At 41.2% G+C, this 18518-nt stretch overlaps 2 protein-coding genes across 4 annotated transcripts in view; one reads left to right on the top strand and one right to left on the bottom strand.

Annotated features, from left to right (window-relative positions):
* Nucleotides 1–18518, bottom strand: part of nfkbiz (nuclear factor of kappa light polypeptide gene enhancer in B-cells inhibitor, zeta) — a 692084-nt gene that overhangs the window by 432613 nt on the left and 240953 nt on the right. The gene's annotated exons all lie outside the window — the stretch shown is intronic.
* The window catches only part of LOC112843913 (uncharacterized), a 54631-nt gene that overhangs the window by 5524 nt on the left and 30589 nt on the right, over nt 1–18518 (top strand). Inside the window, exons 3-4 of the mRNA XM_025903255.1 lie at nt 12074–12406; nt 12511–12542. Of these exons, the coding sequence (XP_025759040.1) occupies nt 12074–12406; nt 12511–12542 (365 nt within the window). The remainder of the gene's footprint in view (nt 1–12073; nt 12407–12510; nt 12543–18518) is intronic.

Below are 18518 nucleotides of genomic sequence, written 5' to 3'. Positions count from 1 at the left end.
GCACAAGGTCACAAGGGGTCATGCTCTGTTTGTTGTATTTGTGTCCCCTCAGTCTGTCAGGTAGGCGTGGAGGAGGGCGTGGAGTCAGTAAAGCTGCCCTTCCAAACCACATCTGACCTGCCTGAAAAGGCTACGGTGAAGTGGGAACGATATAAACCTGAATACATGATGGTTCACATGAGTCAGAGTGGATCTGACCAGCCTGACAAACAGCACCAGGTTTACAGAGACCGAACAAGAGTGAATGAAGACCTGCTGAAAGCTGGAGACCTCAGTCTGACCCTGAAATACCCCACAGATGGAGACAGTGGAGAATACAGCTGTGTGGTCATCAGTGGGGACATCTGGAGGAAGAAAACAGTGCTGCTCACAGTGAAAGGTTTGTTTGTGTCTTTGCACTGATATGTAAGTTAATGCACCGTTAAATGGTTATTACGAGTTCAGCTGCAGAATAATTAAAGAAAGAAATGCAACCATAGAAAAATGAGTCCAACATCACGAACAGAGCAATAACAGCAGAGGTCCATGAGTGAGTATTTGAGTAGTGAGGGAGGGGCTTTAGTGCTGAGGTCTCTCATACACCATCATTTGGTGTAGATCTCTTTGTAGTCATTTCAGCTGAGCAAACAACCCTCAGCTGGTCCTGCTGGGCAGTGATCCCTCCTATAATGCCGGTGTTTACACATCTCCTTTATTAGGCTATGGATGGTAAACTTTAGTGTGGAAATGTGTTACGTTTTAACTTTCAGATGTCTAATGTGCACCTGAATCTTAGAGATAAACAGCAGCACTGAGAATGCACTCAGCAATAAAACTGCTATTTATTTTTTCTACTCTGTTTACTAGATAATTTTTAGTCACCATCATTTATCATTGTCTGATGTCTCTGATTGAAGTCGGTGGCACTCGTAATGTCAAAGTGTGCTGTGGCAGGTAGGATGTAGGACCAAAATGCAGGACTCGGAGACTGAAGGATTAAATAAGGTCAGCAGCTTTATTGCTGGAGAAAAAAAAAACCCTTGAGCATGAAATGAAATATGACAAACTAGAAAACAAAACCAGGAACAGAGAACCAGAATGTTACTAAGTATGATGAGGGTGCACCATGACAACTGACAGAGAGAAAACCAGGACCTAAATACACAGGCAGGACAACGAGAGGATGGGGAACAGTTGGTAACACAGTTGACACTGAGAACAAGACAGAGGGAACATGGAGACAAGCGAGACAAGACGTGGAACACTAGAAAGGCAAAATAACAGAAACAAAAATCCAAGGACTAAAAATATCACACAATCAGAACCAAAACCCGAGAATTACAGCAATCAAAGAATATGAAAAGACTGAAGTCCTTGTATGTGCTCCAGACAGGCATGTACGTAACATAATGAATGCTCTTGGTCCTCTTTCAACTTTTGTGAAATCGTCCATTTTAAGATACTGGTTCTGACATTTAAAGCTCTTAGGACAAGCACCGGCGTACATCATTGAACTTTTACAGCTCCTTGTCCCTAGTAGATCCCTGAGATCTTGTGATCAGGGCCTACTTGTTATTCAGCATACAAGGCTGAAAACCAAGGGTGATAGAGCTTTTGCCACTGTGGCCGCCAGACTGTGGAACTGTCTTCCTCAGAACTTAAGATCTGCAGACTCTGTGATTACTTTTAAAAAAACAACTAAAAACACATCTTTTTAGAATTGCATTTTGTTAACTTTGGACTGTTTTTGTTCTATACCTTGTGAAGCACTTTGTAATCTTTTATCTAGAAATGTGCTATATAAATAAAATTTTACTTACTTACTTACTTATAACTAAACACACGAAACCATTGGGTCACTTGTTCAATACCGTGACACGTAGGGATAATTGTGTCACTTGACATGCGAAACAACCTTTTTATGTGAGCGCACACAGAGCCTGAAGCAGAAGCCCAGCAGTTAAACCATAGATAACCACAGTAAATATACTCAGTATTTCCAGATCGGCTCTTAGCTGAGATAAATAAATCCTAACTGAGAGGAACTTGGTTGATATTATATCCTTCTGTACTACAAAGCAAGATCAGCATATCCAGGTTATTGTTCCATTATATGGATTCACTTACTCTAATATTGGCAACAGGAATAAATGGATAAACAATGCTGGTTATCACCTTGCTAATTCATCCCACGGTCTGCCCTGTAAGTTCACTTGAAAGTGGTGTTGATGTCGGTATGTAACCTGGTTACATACCGATCCATGAAACATCCACTTTAGATGTTAGTTACATCTAAAGTGGATGTTTCATGGACCATGTGACTTTTCTACACAGAAAAGGATCCCTATGAGCATCACCTACTCCAATCAGATGATGATAAAATGATGATTAACAATCTATGAGGAAGATAAAAATATACCAGTAAAATCCATCTAATGCTGCAGAAAGCTGTTAAACTTGTGATTTGTTGCACAGAGCAGTAAAATAAACATTTTATTTCCAGTTAATTATTTTATCAGTGAGTGCACTCTCAGTGTTGTTGATTATTTCTAAGGTTTACTGTCCCACAATCCAATAAACAAGATCAGGTATTGTGTGTGTCAGGTGTTCTAGTAGCTGCAGTTCCATCAGTGTAAAAGAGACTTGGTAACAAATTACAATACATCAGAAAAACTATTGTACATTTTCAAAATTCTGAAATTAATACACACATTCCTGTGACAAGGCAACGCAGTTTGTGCTTCATTCAGTGGTTTCAGTAAAGTACAGCTGAATGTGCAAATATAAAACGTATTCCCCAGCACAGGATCTGTAATGCTCTTAAAACACACTTGAAATAAAAGAACCAGTGAAAATGTGACACTTCAAAATGATTTTAAACCACAACTGTGAAAATAACCTGCAACAAACAGTTTGAGTGGTTGTATCAGCTGCAGATTCACTGCTGTTCAAAGGTTTGAGACCAAGAATTAAATATAAAAGAGAATTAAAACATCCGCACAGTCTGTGTACAAACAGTGATGTGGTGTAGGTGTCCTGTTTTAGGATCTAACTTTAATGCTTACTGAACATTTTATTTGTTGTAAAATTGGTTTCAGAAATAAAGTTGCATCTAATGATCTCCTCATTATTAATACTCACCAGGGAAACACAAGGACATTATAACTCTATGAATCATATATCTAAACTATGAACTATAACCAAAGACTGTTGAATAAGGAGAATGACACAATGATGGAGTAGATTAAGTGTGCATATTGTACAAGGTGCAGGTTGGCAGCCAGTGATAGACCAGCAGGATGATGGTCAATAGTGCTTCTGTGCTTTGCTCCTCAGTCTGTGGCTCAACCCAGCTCACTGTCATCTGGGCTTCCCCGAACTCTGGAGTTAGCAAATCTCCTGTGTTATTGAAAACTCCCTGCAGGACCTCACTGGACCAGTTTTCACTGATTATGTCTGAGAAAGGAAGCAAGTTTTGTGTGTCTCACTGTCTTGTGTCTCCTCTGCAGGGAGAGTTCAGGTCCAGGATCAAACAGGGGACATCAGGAACAGATGCAGCTCCACTCTTGTTTTTGCTCTAATAATTCTTTCTCTCCATGAGCTGTTTCTCTGCCTGAAGGAGGCGCCACTCCATCGCTTCATTTAGTGCAGAACAAGAGTCACATGATGCTGCTCTGTCAACACCAATCACACTTTGTACAGCTCATGTTGTGTTTGTTGTCCTCTCAGTCTGTCAGGTGGAGGTGGAGGAGGGGGCGGAGTCTGTCCAGCTGCCCTTCAAAACCACACAAAACCTGCCTGAAGATGCTGCAGTAGAGTGGGTACGCTATGACCCTGAACCAGTGATAGATGTCCACCAGTATGAGAACGGCTCTGACCAGCCTGAAGAACAGCACCAGGTTTACAGAGACCGAACAAAGATGAATGAAGACCTGCTGAAAACTGGAGACCTCAGTCTGACCCTGAAACACCCCACAGAGAGAGACAGTGGGAGATACAGATGTGGAGTTCAGAGCAAGAACATCTGGATAAGATTCAAAACAGTGCAGTTCAAAGTTAAAGGTTTGTGCTTTTGTGTGTGTCTGTGTGTGTGTTTGTGTCTCTGTGTGTGTGTCTGACTGTCTTGTGTCTCCTCTGCAGGGAGAGTTCAGGTCCAGGATCAAACAGGGGACATCAGGAACAGAAGCAGCTCCATTGATCCGACTCCTCTGATGGCTGATCAATCAGTTTGATCTGTGTGTTCTTTGATTATTGATCAGTGATGTCAGAGTGGAGTCAGTGTGATGTTGTTGTTGTGTGTTTGAGACTTTTAGTGTCCATGAAGGTCTCTGCTGCCGTAGATCCTCTGAACTGTGACAGAGGTCTCACTCTGGAGGAAACTCTCAGCACTTTCCAGCAGCTCCTCCATCATGGAGGACGTTCCCTCACTGTAACAGGTGGAGGAGAGAGGAGAGGAACCACAGGTGGATCCTCTGAGGAAGAGGAGCGTTCTCACAGTAATGTTATTACAGGAGAGGAAAACACAAAAGACATTATCACATAATATTAAAGTATATCATATCAGCCCGTGCTGACTGAGTGTCATATGAACAATTACTCTGTAACCAATAGGAATGCTGCCACTAGATAATCAGAAATGATTAGCAGTTATTCTTGCTGTGGTCATTAAGGGTTTAAGTGTGATGCTGTGTAATCCACAAAACACACGAGCAGAAGAGAAGAGAGCGCTCGGTGGTGAAGTGGCTCTTTTTATTTTCATGGCCTCAAACTTCAGCTGAAAACCACTGAACTGGAATCAGACAGTGTTTCAGGCTGAACTCAAAGTGAAATAAAAGGAAACTGTGACATGAATCACATCTGAAATGTTCTCAGACGGGTGAAGCCCCTGAGAGGCTCAGTTTAACCAACAAATCAATTAAACTGATTTAATGGAACAGTCCAAAGCTCCAGAGGTTGTAAACACTGACCGAACATCAAATAATGTCCACAATAAAAATGTAATTTCAGCCTTCTTCCTTCTAATAACCTCTAAAAGTATTCTAAAGAGTACTGTGAAGGTCCTGAAGTATGGATTTATTATTAATATAACAGATGGCAGAAAATATTAAGTTGAGTTCATTTTTTCAAATGGACCTGGTGAGGAAAAAAGCCTTTGAAAAGCAGAGTTTTGGAGCAGAACATCTTTATGTGACACTGTTGTTTTTGGTTATTTGCAAAGACAAACAGATGCAGAGTTTTCAGCTCATTTCCAATTCTGTGGATCTCTGCAGGTCCCACTAAAACAACACGTTTCTGCTTCTTAAACCTCGTGTTGTGTAAACTCAGCCTCCGGATCAACTTCTTTCTAACACAAATGCCAATCATATGGAAGCAACACATTTTACATGAAATGATCAGGATGGCCTGCTGAAGATCAAACTGAGCATCAGAATTGGAGGAAAGGTGATTTAAGCCACTGTCGGTGTGGCTGTTTAAATAAGCCAGGCTGCTATTTCAGAAGTGCCGACTTACTGGGATGTTTCCAATCAACCATCTCTGTGTTTACCAAAATCTATGAACGATGTTTCATCACCTGTGCCACGAAAACTGAAAGCAGCTCTGAAGGCAAAAGGCTGTTACACTCAGTCCTTCTAAACACTCCTTCATCAGGCTCTCATCTACAGTACTCTGGAGAGTATTTACCTTTTTATGTGATGAAAATAAACTTGTATTATCAGCAAATGTAAATTACTTCCTCAAATTGTGTTGAGTTCAATTTTAGATTTTCCCCTTAAGAAGAAGTTATTTAATTAAAAAAAAAATCAAAATTTGTTTGATTTTATTTATAAAGTGATCTGGGAGAAACGCCACTCTGTGTAAGGGAAGCAGCAAGTTGCCGTTGTGGTATTGCACTTTGTAGACGGTCCCTGAGCACTTCACTCACACCCAACTGCACCTGGAGACCTGCGGCATTTATTTTATCGTTCAGCCGCTGATGGCGTTCTGATAACCTTTGTTATGTGTTATTGATCCAGAGAGTTCAAATATTTGACATTATTTCAAACTTAACCTTGAAAAGTGAGCAATATAGTTCTTTAAGTGAATCAAAGGATAAACTTAATGATCCAAACTGAAACCAAATGGAGGCTCTGCTTGTTCCACCCACGCCTCGGAGGGTTTATCAACGTCAAGTCAAGACTTGCGAGACTCGGAGCCTGTTGAACCGGTTTTCTGGATAAGAGATTGGGAAGAAAATCCAGTGAGCAGTGAGGCAGGAATGGCTGAGTGTTGAGATGTGGATTAATTCGGATATGAGCGGAGTGATCAGGACTCTGTGCTGGCTGTTCTTCTTTGAAGGATGATGAAGACGTTGCTGCTGTTCCTGCTCCTCGGTAAGAAACTCCGAACATAAGGAAACGTTTTTGAGTTTGGAAACTGCGCATTTCAGACCGGAAAGGTTCACAACAGCCAGAAATGCGTTTCATGGATACCTGAGTAAGAGAAATTGTGACTGGATTATTTGTTTATTGGTTGAATCATGTATTTTTTTGTCGATTCTTCCAAAGTTTTGTTATTGTTGTTGGGTTTTTTTTTTGGGGGGGGGGGGGGACATCACAGTCAATCAAGGAGAGGGCGCGATTTAGGGAATGTAATAGTGAGTGTATGTGTGTGTGTGTGCGCGTGTGTGTTTGGGGGAAAATCATGTGTACTGCAGAGAACAAGAACGAGTTTTTGCACTGTGGTGTTAAAACGAGAGACTCAAAAGAGACGCGACTGAAAACAAAGAACCAGATAAGTGTAAAACTTAAAATATCAGCCCGTTTTACGTCACTGTGGATCAGACTCCGTTAACTTGTAGTGAAGTAGATTTTTCATGCTTTCATGTACAAACACAAGAAAGTTTGAGCTGTCTGTCACTGTGATTTAAATGTGATTTACTTTTTAACATTTAATTTCACTACGATTTTCTTTCTGTTTCTGAAATCTGTACATACATCGAGATAAGAACGTGGTGGTGAATTCTAGTGGTTATCATAATTTGAACACATTTTAATCTGATATTGTGACAGTCCTAAACTACAAAATTAGTGGTTTGTATCATCGGCGTAACTTTGTGCTGAACATTGGGGGGGATCAAGATCTCTGTCTAAATAAATAATTAAATCTGGTTAAATTTCCATATGATTAAATATGCAACTATTTTTACGGTAATAACTGAAATGAGTAAAGAAAATGAACAGCCTATTTATGTAAGATAATTCATATTTTTATTTGGGGATGGGGGGGGGGTATATTGGTTGGGTCTGATTATTGGGTTGGTCATAACCCCCCTAACCCCCCTGGAAATTATGCCCCTGGTTTGTATGACCATACTACTCTTACAAACAGATAACAAAAGTGGGTTGGCGTGTAGAAAGTGAAGGAACCAGGGAACGGTTCCACAGGTTGGCAAGGGGGAAAACAAGTACTACACTTCACACACTCCTCTCACTCTGTTCTCGTTCTCACATACAGCTTCAGTCCTCCACTACACTTGGCACTCACACACACTTTTCTCGCAGGCAGACACTCACGTTCAGTCTTCCACTAGAAAGCAGGGTTACAGGGTGGTTCCAGAATCTACAGACAAAAAGGGAGTAATCACCACCAGGATACAAGCAAATCGCACAGTTCTATAAAGCTGGGATTTACACTATGTTAACTCAATATTCCAGCAATGAGATGTTCTGAGCTGCTCCCTTTAGAAGCGTTCAAGAAACAATGATGAGCCACAGGTGAGTGATTAGCAGCAGGTGTGTATGCCAAAGGTGGGGAGCTCCGCCCAGCCAAGTTATACAGGAAAGGGGGAGAGGACCCAAACTGTAGGAGCCTTGCTCTGTCAGTCAGATCTCTAGACAGTGAGCTGTAAAACAGAGGCATGAGAACATGGTGCAAAACCCAACTATGTGATATTATCTGCTGAACCCTGAAGTTTACATTCATGTTGATATGTTAGATCAACATTATTATATATCCATATTTATTATAGGGCTCTAATGTGAGCCTTATAATAAATATGCTCACCCTTCAAGGCAGGTAATTAAAATTATTGTTATTAGTAGTAGTCATATTAATATGCACATCAACAATAACTTGTTAACACAGGCATGAATCAGGCTCTGATGGTAAATAATATTCTTCTTACACACAGATTTCTGGTGCAGTAGTTTTAAAAAAAAAAATAAGCAGCTTCCTCTGGATAAACCTTGAACTTCACCTGAGATATCAGATTTATGAAGAGACCATCTGTTTCATCTACAAGATGCACAAATGCATGAATTTCTAACACAGCAGTTCACTCTCACTCTGAAACTTAACAACTGATCTGCTGCTTAACTGACCCGATCGATGTATTATTATCATTAACATGATGCTATATGCTGATCCTTTAAGTTTTTTCATTGCAGTGTCTGAAGATATCCCAGGGTACGTTTGGTTACGCTTTACACTGGCAGAAGGAGAGTTTTCACCAGTCTAACTTATTTAAGATCACAGTGGGCTTTATGTGGCCCACAGTGCACAAAATGCAGTGTAAAATGAGTGTAACGTCCCTTGTTTACAGGTCTCTCACCACAGAGTGGGACAAACTCACAGTAAGCTGTTAATCTGTGTTTCTGTTGGTGTCTCCTTCCAGTTTCCCAGCATGCCCTGGCTGTAGTGGTGGAGGTTAATGAGGGGGAAATGTCTGTCCTGCTGCCCTGTCAGTTCTCGGGTTTTATACCAGAGGACTCCACAGTGCTGTGGACTCGCTTTGATCTTCATCCCAAATCTGTCCATGTGCGAGGAGAAGGAGGAGACGATCTCAGAGGACAAAACCAGCAATACAACGGGCGTACATCGATGAGGCCTGATGCTCTGATCAATGGAGACTTCAGCCTCACGCTGAAAAAACCAACAAAGACTGACAGTAGCAACTATACCTGCTCAATCAGTGCTGGGAGAGATGAACTGAGACTGAGAGACTTACAACTACAGGTCAAAGGTCAGCAACAAACACTTGTGAATAGGTCAAAGATCCTTTTCAGACATTGAGCTTTAATCCTAGAAACTGAAGCAGAAATTGATTATTAAGAAATTTCATCCAGTCAGACCCAACGTGAATTAGAAGCTCATGTTGGGAACCACTCGAATATGTGTATGTATCAGTGGGATGTACAAATCAGAGTGTAGCTAGTAACTGTAGTAACCATGAGGGTAGGTTTTTAAAATGTAAGGTTTATCAGAGATTATCTACGACAGTTGACTGCTGACATGAATACTTCAAATATTTTATCCTACACCAGATCAGAATTTAGAAGTTAGACACACTTTTAACCAACTTTAAAGGTATAAAGGCGAATTACAGTACAGTAACTACTTGGGCTTGTAATAAGACCCTGGCCAGTATCAGAAGACACCAAATTTGAATGGAGCCAAAGTACTGAGCAGCAATAATGACCCCGACACAATGTTAACTTGAGTAGCTACTCTTGTATTGCTACAAGGTATAAAAGATATTGTCCAGAAAAAGTGTAAAATAAAATAAATAGTGTGCACACTTAAAATAAAAGTACTCGTTTTAGAATTTTGAGTTATACACGTGTATCTCCTTCGTGGTGAATTGTCTAGTGAAATGGTAAATGGCCTGTATTTATATAGCGCTTTACTAGTCCCTAAGGACCCCAAAGCACTTTACATATCCAGTCACCCACCCATTCACACACTGGTGATGGCAAGCTACATTGTAGCCACAGCCACCCTGGGGCGCACTGACAGAGGCGAGGCTGCCGAACACTGGCGCCACCGGGCCCTCTGACCACCACCAGTAGGCAATGCCCAAGGACACAACGGCCAAGACTGTCCGAGCCGGGGCTCGAACCGGCAATCTTCCGATTACAAGGCGAACTCCCAACTCTTGAGCCACGATCGCCCCAGTGTCGGTCGAGAACGAAACGGCTCTTAGAGCCGGATCTTTGAAGTGAACAACACGAGCCGGCGCCTTATTTTTTTTCTTTCTCTTACCCTCTCTCCCACTTTTTTTCCGTGTCACTCCGCATGTGAGCCTTGTGCTTTGCGCTGAGCAGAGGGGCGGTAGTTACACTCAGTAGCACAGGAACAGAGTGGGAGGGAGAAAGAGAGCCAGGGACAACAACGTCACATTAAAAAGGTATAGTAATCATCCACAACTATTTTCAGTTGCAGATGATAAAGGATTCAGAAAGTTTATTCATGCAGGTCCATATGACAGAGAATATGCATCTTCTTTTTGTTTTCATATTTTAATTAATATTTAATTGTGTTGTGGTTTGCAGTGTTTTGTGTTGTTTCACTTTAAATCTGTTTAAAAGGAAAAAGCTGAAAATTTAAATAGTTAAAAGTTGAAATGTAAATAGTTGTTTTTTGTATTATACGATTTATTTATTACATTTTATGTGGAGTGAATAAATAAAAGTATATTTACAGTGGCCCCTAGAGACTCTAAAACACGTAAAACTCCAAAACACGTACAAACCCTGAAGCACGTACAAACTCCAAAACACGTACCAACTTCAAAACACGTACAAAACACAACAGAAGTGCTCCAGGATGCTAGGCGCAGTGTTGAGCTTTTGTTAGCTAGTGGCTACACAAGCCAGCAAGTACCAACGACCGGATTTGGTGTGTGGTAGTAAATGAACATTTTTTGAATTATTTGAACATATATGAGTGATTGTGTATAAATACACAAACATTACACATATGCTTTCAATCGTGTAATTTAAGTGATCTAGGTAGCTCTGTTTTGAAGTCCAGTTAACTCTAGATATGTGTTTTAGAGTTTGTATGTGTTTTGCCTCTAGGGGCCACCATATATATTTATTTGTAAACATATATAAATAAAACCACTTTTTTTACATTAGTAATTCCTTTTGTGCATAATTTTGTATTGTTGTTAATATAAATTAATTAAAGAAACAAAACAACCTGAAGAGCCGGTTTGGAGCCGAAAGAGCTGAAAATCCCATCACTAGAATTGTCCTAAAAGTGGTTGGCTCACCATTTATCACGACCGGAATCTCGTCCTGGTGCTCAGCCTTCTCTGTCCTGTCCAAAAAACCTGACCTATAACCATCACAAAATTCACATTCTAGTCAGTCTGCTTTAAGATGCATTGCTTAAGGTTTAAATGTAAAATCAAAATATTGCACCAACCTCGTATATATCTCAAATCTTATCAAATCAAACAGTTCTAGTTTTACTTTTTAGTTGTACAACATTCAGTTTCAAGTGCATTAAATATGAGAACTAAACATTCAAGTTACTCAAATATTTCTCTGTTCATGTAAACATTAATTCCACAATACTTATGGTAAGTAACCATTAACATACAAATATAACACTTCATAACTATTTTTAAAACTATGTGCAAATAAGCAACAAAACACACACGTGAGTTCAGTTCAGAGGTATTAAAGCAGTTTGCTTAATTTTTCCACACTATAGGCCTATTTGTGAGAGAGAAATGCACCAAAAGTGCCCCTCTAGGTTACTTTAAACTCACAGTGAACCACCAAAATTTTACTTCAGAGCAGCTAAGGAACATTGTTTTTCACTGTGGCTCTGTTTCACAAGGTCTTCACCATACTATATGACACACCCTGAGGCAATTATTGTTGTAAACATGGACTCTATAAATAAAATTCAATTTCTAATTTCTGGTTTCCATGGGGACAATATAACCATGACCTCACTGGTTGGTAATGTTGCAAAGTAGCAAATTGTGAAGAATTGCATAATTAACAATGAAATTTGTTTGTAGGAATTTACATCAATGTAGTTGCTATTCACAAAAACAGAATCAAACAATATTATTTTATAATTATTATATTATATTACTGGTTACAGGATAGACCCAGAGGCCAAGAACATACTAGGTGAACTGACCATGACTACTGATGCTCCCAGCAAACTTTTACCCTTGGGCCCTGTGTAGGGCAGTGGTGGGCACCGGTACTCACTGTGTGCCCCTGAACGAGATGTAGGCAGGGTTTTCTGCCCACTATCATTTGCCAACAGAAAACTCTATAACTGATATTGTGGTTTATTGTCCTTTCAGACCAGCAGGTGGAGGTGAAGGTGGAGGAAGGGTCAGACTCCATCATTCTGCCCTGCAAAACAACAGCTGACCTGCCCAAGGACACTAGAGTAGAGTGGACTCGCTCTGACCTGAAGCAGATAGTTGTCCATGTGTATTCAAACAGAAGAGACAATGTTACAGACCGGGATGACCTTTACTATGGCCGCACAAAGATGAATGAAGACTTGCTGAGAACCGGAGACCTCAGTCTGACCCTGAAATACCCCACAGAGAGAGACAGTGGAGGATACATCTGCACCATCTACAGGGACAAAGACATCCTGAGACAGAAAGTAGTGCTGAAGGTCAAAGGTACGTGATGCAGACACAGGCCAAAGTTCAGGGATATAAATGCAGTTCAGATAACATAGTAAACTAAGGTCAAAGGGCATGTATTTCTCTTTGTTTCTCCACAGAACCGTTTCCATCCTGGGCCAAAGCTCTCCTGGTTCTCCTGGTTCTTCTTGTAGTTTCTGGAGGTCTTTTATTTTATTTCCGTCAGTATTTCATGTCAGGTGAGTGTCTCCTACTACACTACCCATAATGCCGATGGTTAGCAGGTGTCCTCTGGTGGATCCTTGACTGTGGCTCACACAAACTTGCTCCAGAAGCTGAAAGAGTTGAGAGTTACAAACAGCTGATACAGAGAGCTGAAGAGAAACTTCCAGGTTTGTTCCTGTCAGTCAGAAAACCTCCTTCAGACTCAGTCATTGATCAGTGAAACAGCTCCACAACATGACTTTACTAAACAGTGTGTGTGCTTCACTGCATTGATCTACACAGAGGCTGCATGTGCACAAGCTGTTCTTCTTCTGTGGTGGTAAACAGCAGGCTGACATGGAAACATGTGCTGACAGTAAATGTTGCAGCAGCTTCAGTAAATGTTCCTCCTTTTTTGTCCTTTCAGTTTACAAAGTGGAGGTTGATTCAGGGGTGGAGTTTGTTCAGCTGCCATGCAAAACCAGACTTTGCTTGCCAAAATATGCAAAAGTGGAGTGGAAAGACAGAAATGGCCAGAAGGTTCATGTGTATAAGAACGGCTCCGATAAATGTGAAGGACAGCACAATAAATACAAGGATCAAGCACAGATGAAGAGAAATTTACTGCAGCCTGGAGACCTCAGTCTGACCTGAAATACCCCACAGATGAAGACAACTCCAACTACACCTGCACCGTCTACAGCAGGGAGGGAAACATCCTGCTGAAGAAACAAGTGGTGCTCACTGTCAGAGGTTAGTGCTGTAGATACAGGTAAAAGGTCAGAGGTCAGACTCATGATGGCGATTCAGTAAGATTTTTTTTATAAGAAAGAGAAGACAAATATGCTCAAAGTACATTTTTTTTAAATCTATTAAGCAGTTGAAGGTTCTACTTAAAAAAAACAAAACAGCTGTCGTGCCTGAATATTCAATTCAATTCAATTTTATTTATATAGCGCCAAATCACAACAAAAGTCGCCTCAAGGCGCTTTATATTGTACAGTAGATCGTACAATAATAAATACAGATAAAAACCCAACAACCATATGACCCCCTATGAGCAAGCACTTTGGCGACAGTGGGAAGGAAAAACTCCCTTTTAACAGGAAGAAACCTCCGGCAGAACCAGGCTCAGGGAGGGGCGGGGCCATCTGCTGTGACCGGTTGGGGTGAAGAAGGAAAACAGGATAAAGACATGCTGTGGAAGAGAGACAGAGATTAATAACAGATATGATTCGATGCAGAGAGGTCTATTAACACATAGAGTGAGTGAGAAAGGTGACTGGAAAGGAAAAACTCAATGCATCATGGGAATCCCCGGCAGCCTACGTCTATTGAAGCATAACTAAGGGAGGATTCAGGGTCACCTGGTCCAGCCCTAACTATATGCTTTAGCAAAAAGGAAAGTTTTAAGCCTAATCTTGAAAGTACAGATAGTGTTTGTCTGGTTCCATAGAAGAGGGGCCTGAAAACTGAAGGCTCTCCCTCCCATTCTACTTTTAAATACTCTGGGAACAACAAGTAGGCCTGCAGTGTGAGAGCGAAGTGCTCTAATAGGGTGATATGGTACTACAAGGTCATTAAGATAAGATGGGGCCTGATTATTTAAGACCTTGTATGTGAGGAGCAGGATTTTGAATTCAATTCTGGATTTAACAGGAAGCCAATGAAGGGAAGCCAAAACAGGAGAAATATGCTCTCTCTTTCTAGTCCCTGTCAGTACTCTTGCTGCAGCATTTTGGATCAGCTGAAGACTTTTCAGCGAGTTTTTAGGACATCCTGATAATAATGAATTACAGTAGTCCAGCCTGGAAGTAATGAATGCATGAACTAGTTTTTCAGCATCACTCTGAGACAGGATATTTCTAATTTTAGAGATGTTGCGCAAATGGAAGAAAGCAGTCTTACACGTTAGTTTAATATGTGCGTTGAAGGATATATCTGGCCAGAACATGTCAGGTCTGAGGAGATGTGGACACCGAGATCCTTGAAGCACCGCACCCTCTCCACTGGCGCTCCATTGATGATTATGGGCTTGTAGTCTCTGTGCTGAATCCTTCTTTAGTCCACCACCAGCTCCTTGATCTTGCAGACGTTCAGCTGGAGTTGGTTGTCCTGGCACCACGATGCCAGAATCTTCACCTTATCCATGTAGGCCGGCTCACACTGGCTCACACTAACTAGCTAGCAAGATTAAAAACCTGGTGCTAAACTAAGAGAAGCCACAAAATCAGTTGAATAAGAGTAAACATTTACTCATTAAGTCAGTGTATCACGTAAAGATCCACAGCAATGACAATAATAATAATATCTTGAGCTGAAGCTTCTCCAGGTTTGCTCAACATATTCCATAAAAAATGCACCATGAACATGTGGACTGATCCGCGAGGGAGGAGGACGGTAGTGACGTGGCATTTTCAAACCACATCTTACATCCTTCCGCACTGAGAAGCAAAACTTCCAGCTTACTCAGTTTTTCTAAGTTAAGACAACTCAAATAAATTGAGTTGTAGCATCCAGTCGAACTGAGAAGGCCAAAACTGATGGTTGTTGAATGACCTTTATTATTCCTTGCCGTGTATCAGACAACGAACCAACGTAAGAGCTAAATAAACAAATAAAACAATTACCATGTTATTCATGTAACACCATTTCAACCGCTCATTACGCTGGTCTAACCGTTTTCTATTAAACTATAAAATACATGTCATGCGTTTCACATTACTCAAATTCAATCATGTACATTACAAACCTTGTTCCTCTGTCGACTGTAGCTAGAACCATTGATTTTTATACAATTTAACCGTGTCCTTCTCTCCCTTTTCTCCGTTAGCATTAGTTTTCCGTTTTCTTCCGTCTTTTTGTACATCAAACTTATTACCGTTAAATCATTCACTTCCGGTCACACAGGAAGTTACCAAATTAAAAGCACAAACGTTATATTACGTGTATATGAGATAGCTTTACATATCCGCCGTTACATGAGTTCATCAGCGTTTTTGCATAAAAAGTGCTGGTAACTTATTTATATCGAGTTCTAATAACAAATTGATAAAAATTTAGTTCAGTCTACTGAACTACTATTTTACAGTGTACAAACATATGATTGTATAGAATATGATGCATTACTGCAGATTCAACACAATAGAAAGGATTTGAAATGAGCTCAGCCTTAAACATGTGCAGCAGTAATATTGATCCATAGACACTGATGGGAACATTTTTCTGCACAATAAGTACTTTGACTTTTCATACTTTATGTCCAATTTGCCAGTACTGCAGTTTTGTGTGTAGTGAGGTGTTTTCATGGTGTTTTATTGGTGCTTTTACTAAAGGAAGGCTTCTATCAAATTCTTCCAAATGTTGTCAAACTGAGCTGTGTGATGAAGTGAGTGTGACAGAAACACTCAGACTGTGTTTCTCTGCTTCATCAAGTCAAATCTGGTCCTCAGAGACTGAATAAAGTCCTGTCCCACTAACAGCAGCTCCAACAGTCTGTTCACTGCTTTCTTCCTGTCAGTCTTCATCTTTCTGCTGCGTCTCCTCTTCACACTGACCACTTTCTATCTAACAGTGAGCTCCCAGTGAAGCAGCAGCATTCAGCCTGTTAGAGTCAACACAAATGTCTCCATCCAAGCTCATGTTGTGCTTTGTTGTCCTCTCAGTCCCCCAGGTGGAGGTGGATTCAGGGGTGGAGTCTGTCCAGCTGCCCTTCAACACCACACTTCACCTGCCTGAAGATGTTAAAGTGGAGTGGAAGGACAGTTACAACGACAAGGTCCACATGTATGAGAACGGCTCTGACCAGCCTGAAGAACAGCACCAGTTCTATAGAGATCGAACAAAGATGAATGAAGACCTGCTGAAAACTGGAGACCTCAGTCTGACCCTGAAATACCCCACAGGCTGGGATAACTACACCTATACCTCCACCGTCTACAGCAGGGAGGGAAACATCCTGCTGAAGAAACAAGTGGAGCTGAAAGTCAGAGGTCAGTGCTGTAGATACAGGTCAAAGGTCAGAGGTCATGTAGGAGTTTATTCTCTAAAAGCTTTTAGTTTGAATCTATTTTCAGTTCATTAAAATAAAATAAATTCTTTGATGTTTTGATCTAAAAGCCAGAAAATATCAGGCGGAGCAACTGTGTGTTTAAATGAACAGACTAAGAAGACCATTAAAAATGATCCTAACTTCAAAATAAAAGCCTCTGGCATGATTTAAGTTTGGATCAAATCAATAGTTTTATTAGTTTAGTCCAAATCAATGTAAATGTATAAATAGCAATGGTTTTAAAGCTGCTGAGATCATTCAAACACTTTGATCCAGTCATTTGGATGTTGTCAAATGCCAACCAACACCTGGGTGGAGTCCCAGCTGAAGCTGAGAGATACTCAGAGATCAGAGACAGAAGCAGCTGTATGTAAGCGTTCTACAGGACGGCTTACACAAACCTGATGTTACTGATGTCTCCTAGATAGATCTCATGGACCAAAGGCTCTCTGTGTCATCTTGGCTCCAGCTGAACTAAACTGAGTGTGAATTTGGGCTTTTAGGGAGGGGTGAAAGCAGAGCGCTGTAAAGGAAAGGGCTGTGATTGGTTCATAACACGTCAATGAGAAGAAAGGAAAGCTTCAGAGCAACATGAATGAAACAAAGTGTTTTGATGACGACTGAAAGCCAAAACTGTGACTGAAATCAGAATCCAGTTCATCTCCAGCCCTGTCAGCAGTTCCAGCTGTAGTGCTGTTACAATAATAGTCATCACTTCTAGTTTCACAGCAGGAAACTGGGAACATTCAGCGTCTCAAAGATTGACCTGTTAGCACCTGCAGACATTGTTGAGCTGGGTCTGCTGATCTTGTGGAGGTCTTCATTTCTCCACTATTTGGAGAAGCTTCAGCAGGATCCACAGTCAGAGTCAAAGTGGAGTTCTAGCATGGACGTAACGCTTCAAGAAGCTTCAGACAGACAGTGTTCTCCAAAAGTTCTGCTCTAAAAGGAAACTTTGAGCTGGCTCTGTAATTGTTGTAGTCAGAAGGATGGAGGCTGGATCTTTGATGAGTGCTTGCACACAGGCTGTCTTTAAGTATTCTGGGATACAGCCAGAGGACAGACAAGTGTTCATTATTGGAAGCAGCCGAGGGGCAGGGACATCCCAACCTTCACTCAGGAACTTTGGAGGAATCATATCTACACAGCTTGATGAGCGTTTCAGTTGTGCCACAGTCCTTCAAAGCTCCTCCACAGAGACTGGCAGAAAAGAAGATCAGATATTGTGGCTGGGGTCGGGGACATCAAGAAAAGAATCAGGAGCTGCTGCTTTGGATTTCCTCTCATTCATTTGATCCTTCAGAAAGACGTTCCACTGAGCTCCAAAGAGCTCTGGGCTGTGCTTATTAGAATGAATTAAAGGAGAGAAATAGCCGGCCCTCGCCTCGTTCACATGTTCATTGAAAGCAGTCGTTCATGCTTTCATTTCTTGATGACGGAGCTGAAGATTCACCTTCTTCCGTCTCCTTTCTGCCCTCCGGCATTGTCTTTTCAGACTGTGAATGTCTTTGTGAATCCAGGGTAGCGAGCGAGCACCACGTTTTTACAAGGATTGAATGACCCATTGCTTTGGGCCATTCAACCATTGCAAGAGCTTGGTGCGCATAGCTGGCAAGAAGTTGGACTCCGGTGGTGATGTACTCTACCAGGGCTGGCCTTTCTCACAGATTCTGTTCGTAATTTTCATGGACAGAATTTTTATGTGTAGCCAAGTGGCAGCTTTCACTTGAATGGTCTCAGAATCGCATTTCTGCTTTTCGCAGATGATGCTGTTCTGTGGGATATTTCATGTGACAGCCTCCAACTCATAATGGAATGGTTCACAGCCAAGTGTGAAGCAGTGGGAACGAGAATTGCCACATCCAAATCTGAGGATATGGTCCTCAGCTGGAA

The sequence above is a fragment of the Oreochromis niloticus genome, linkage group LG23, assembly GCF_001858045.2.
Source record: "Oreochromis niloticus isolate F11D_XX linkage group LG23, O_niloticus_UMD_NMBU, whole genome shotgun sequence".
NCBI lineage: Eukaryota > Metazoa > Chordata > Actinopteri > Cichliformes > Cichlidae > Oreochromis > Oreochromis niloticus.
This window is presented reverse-complemented; position numbering and strand designations above follow the sequence as displayed.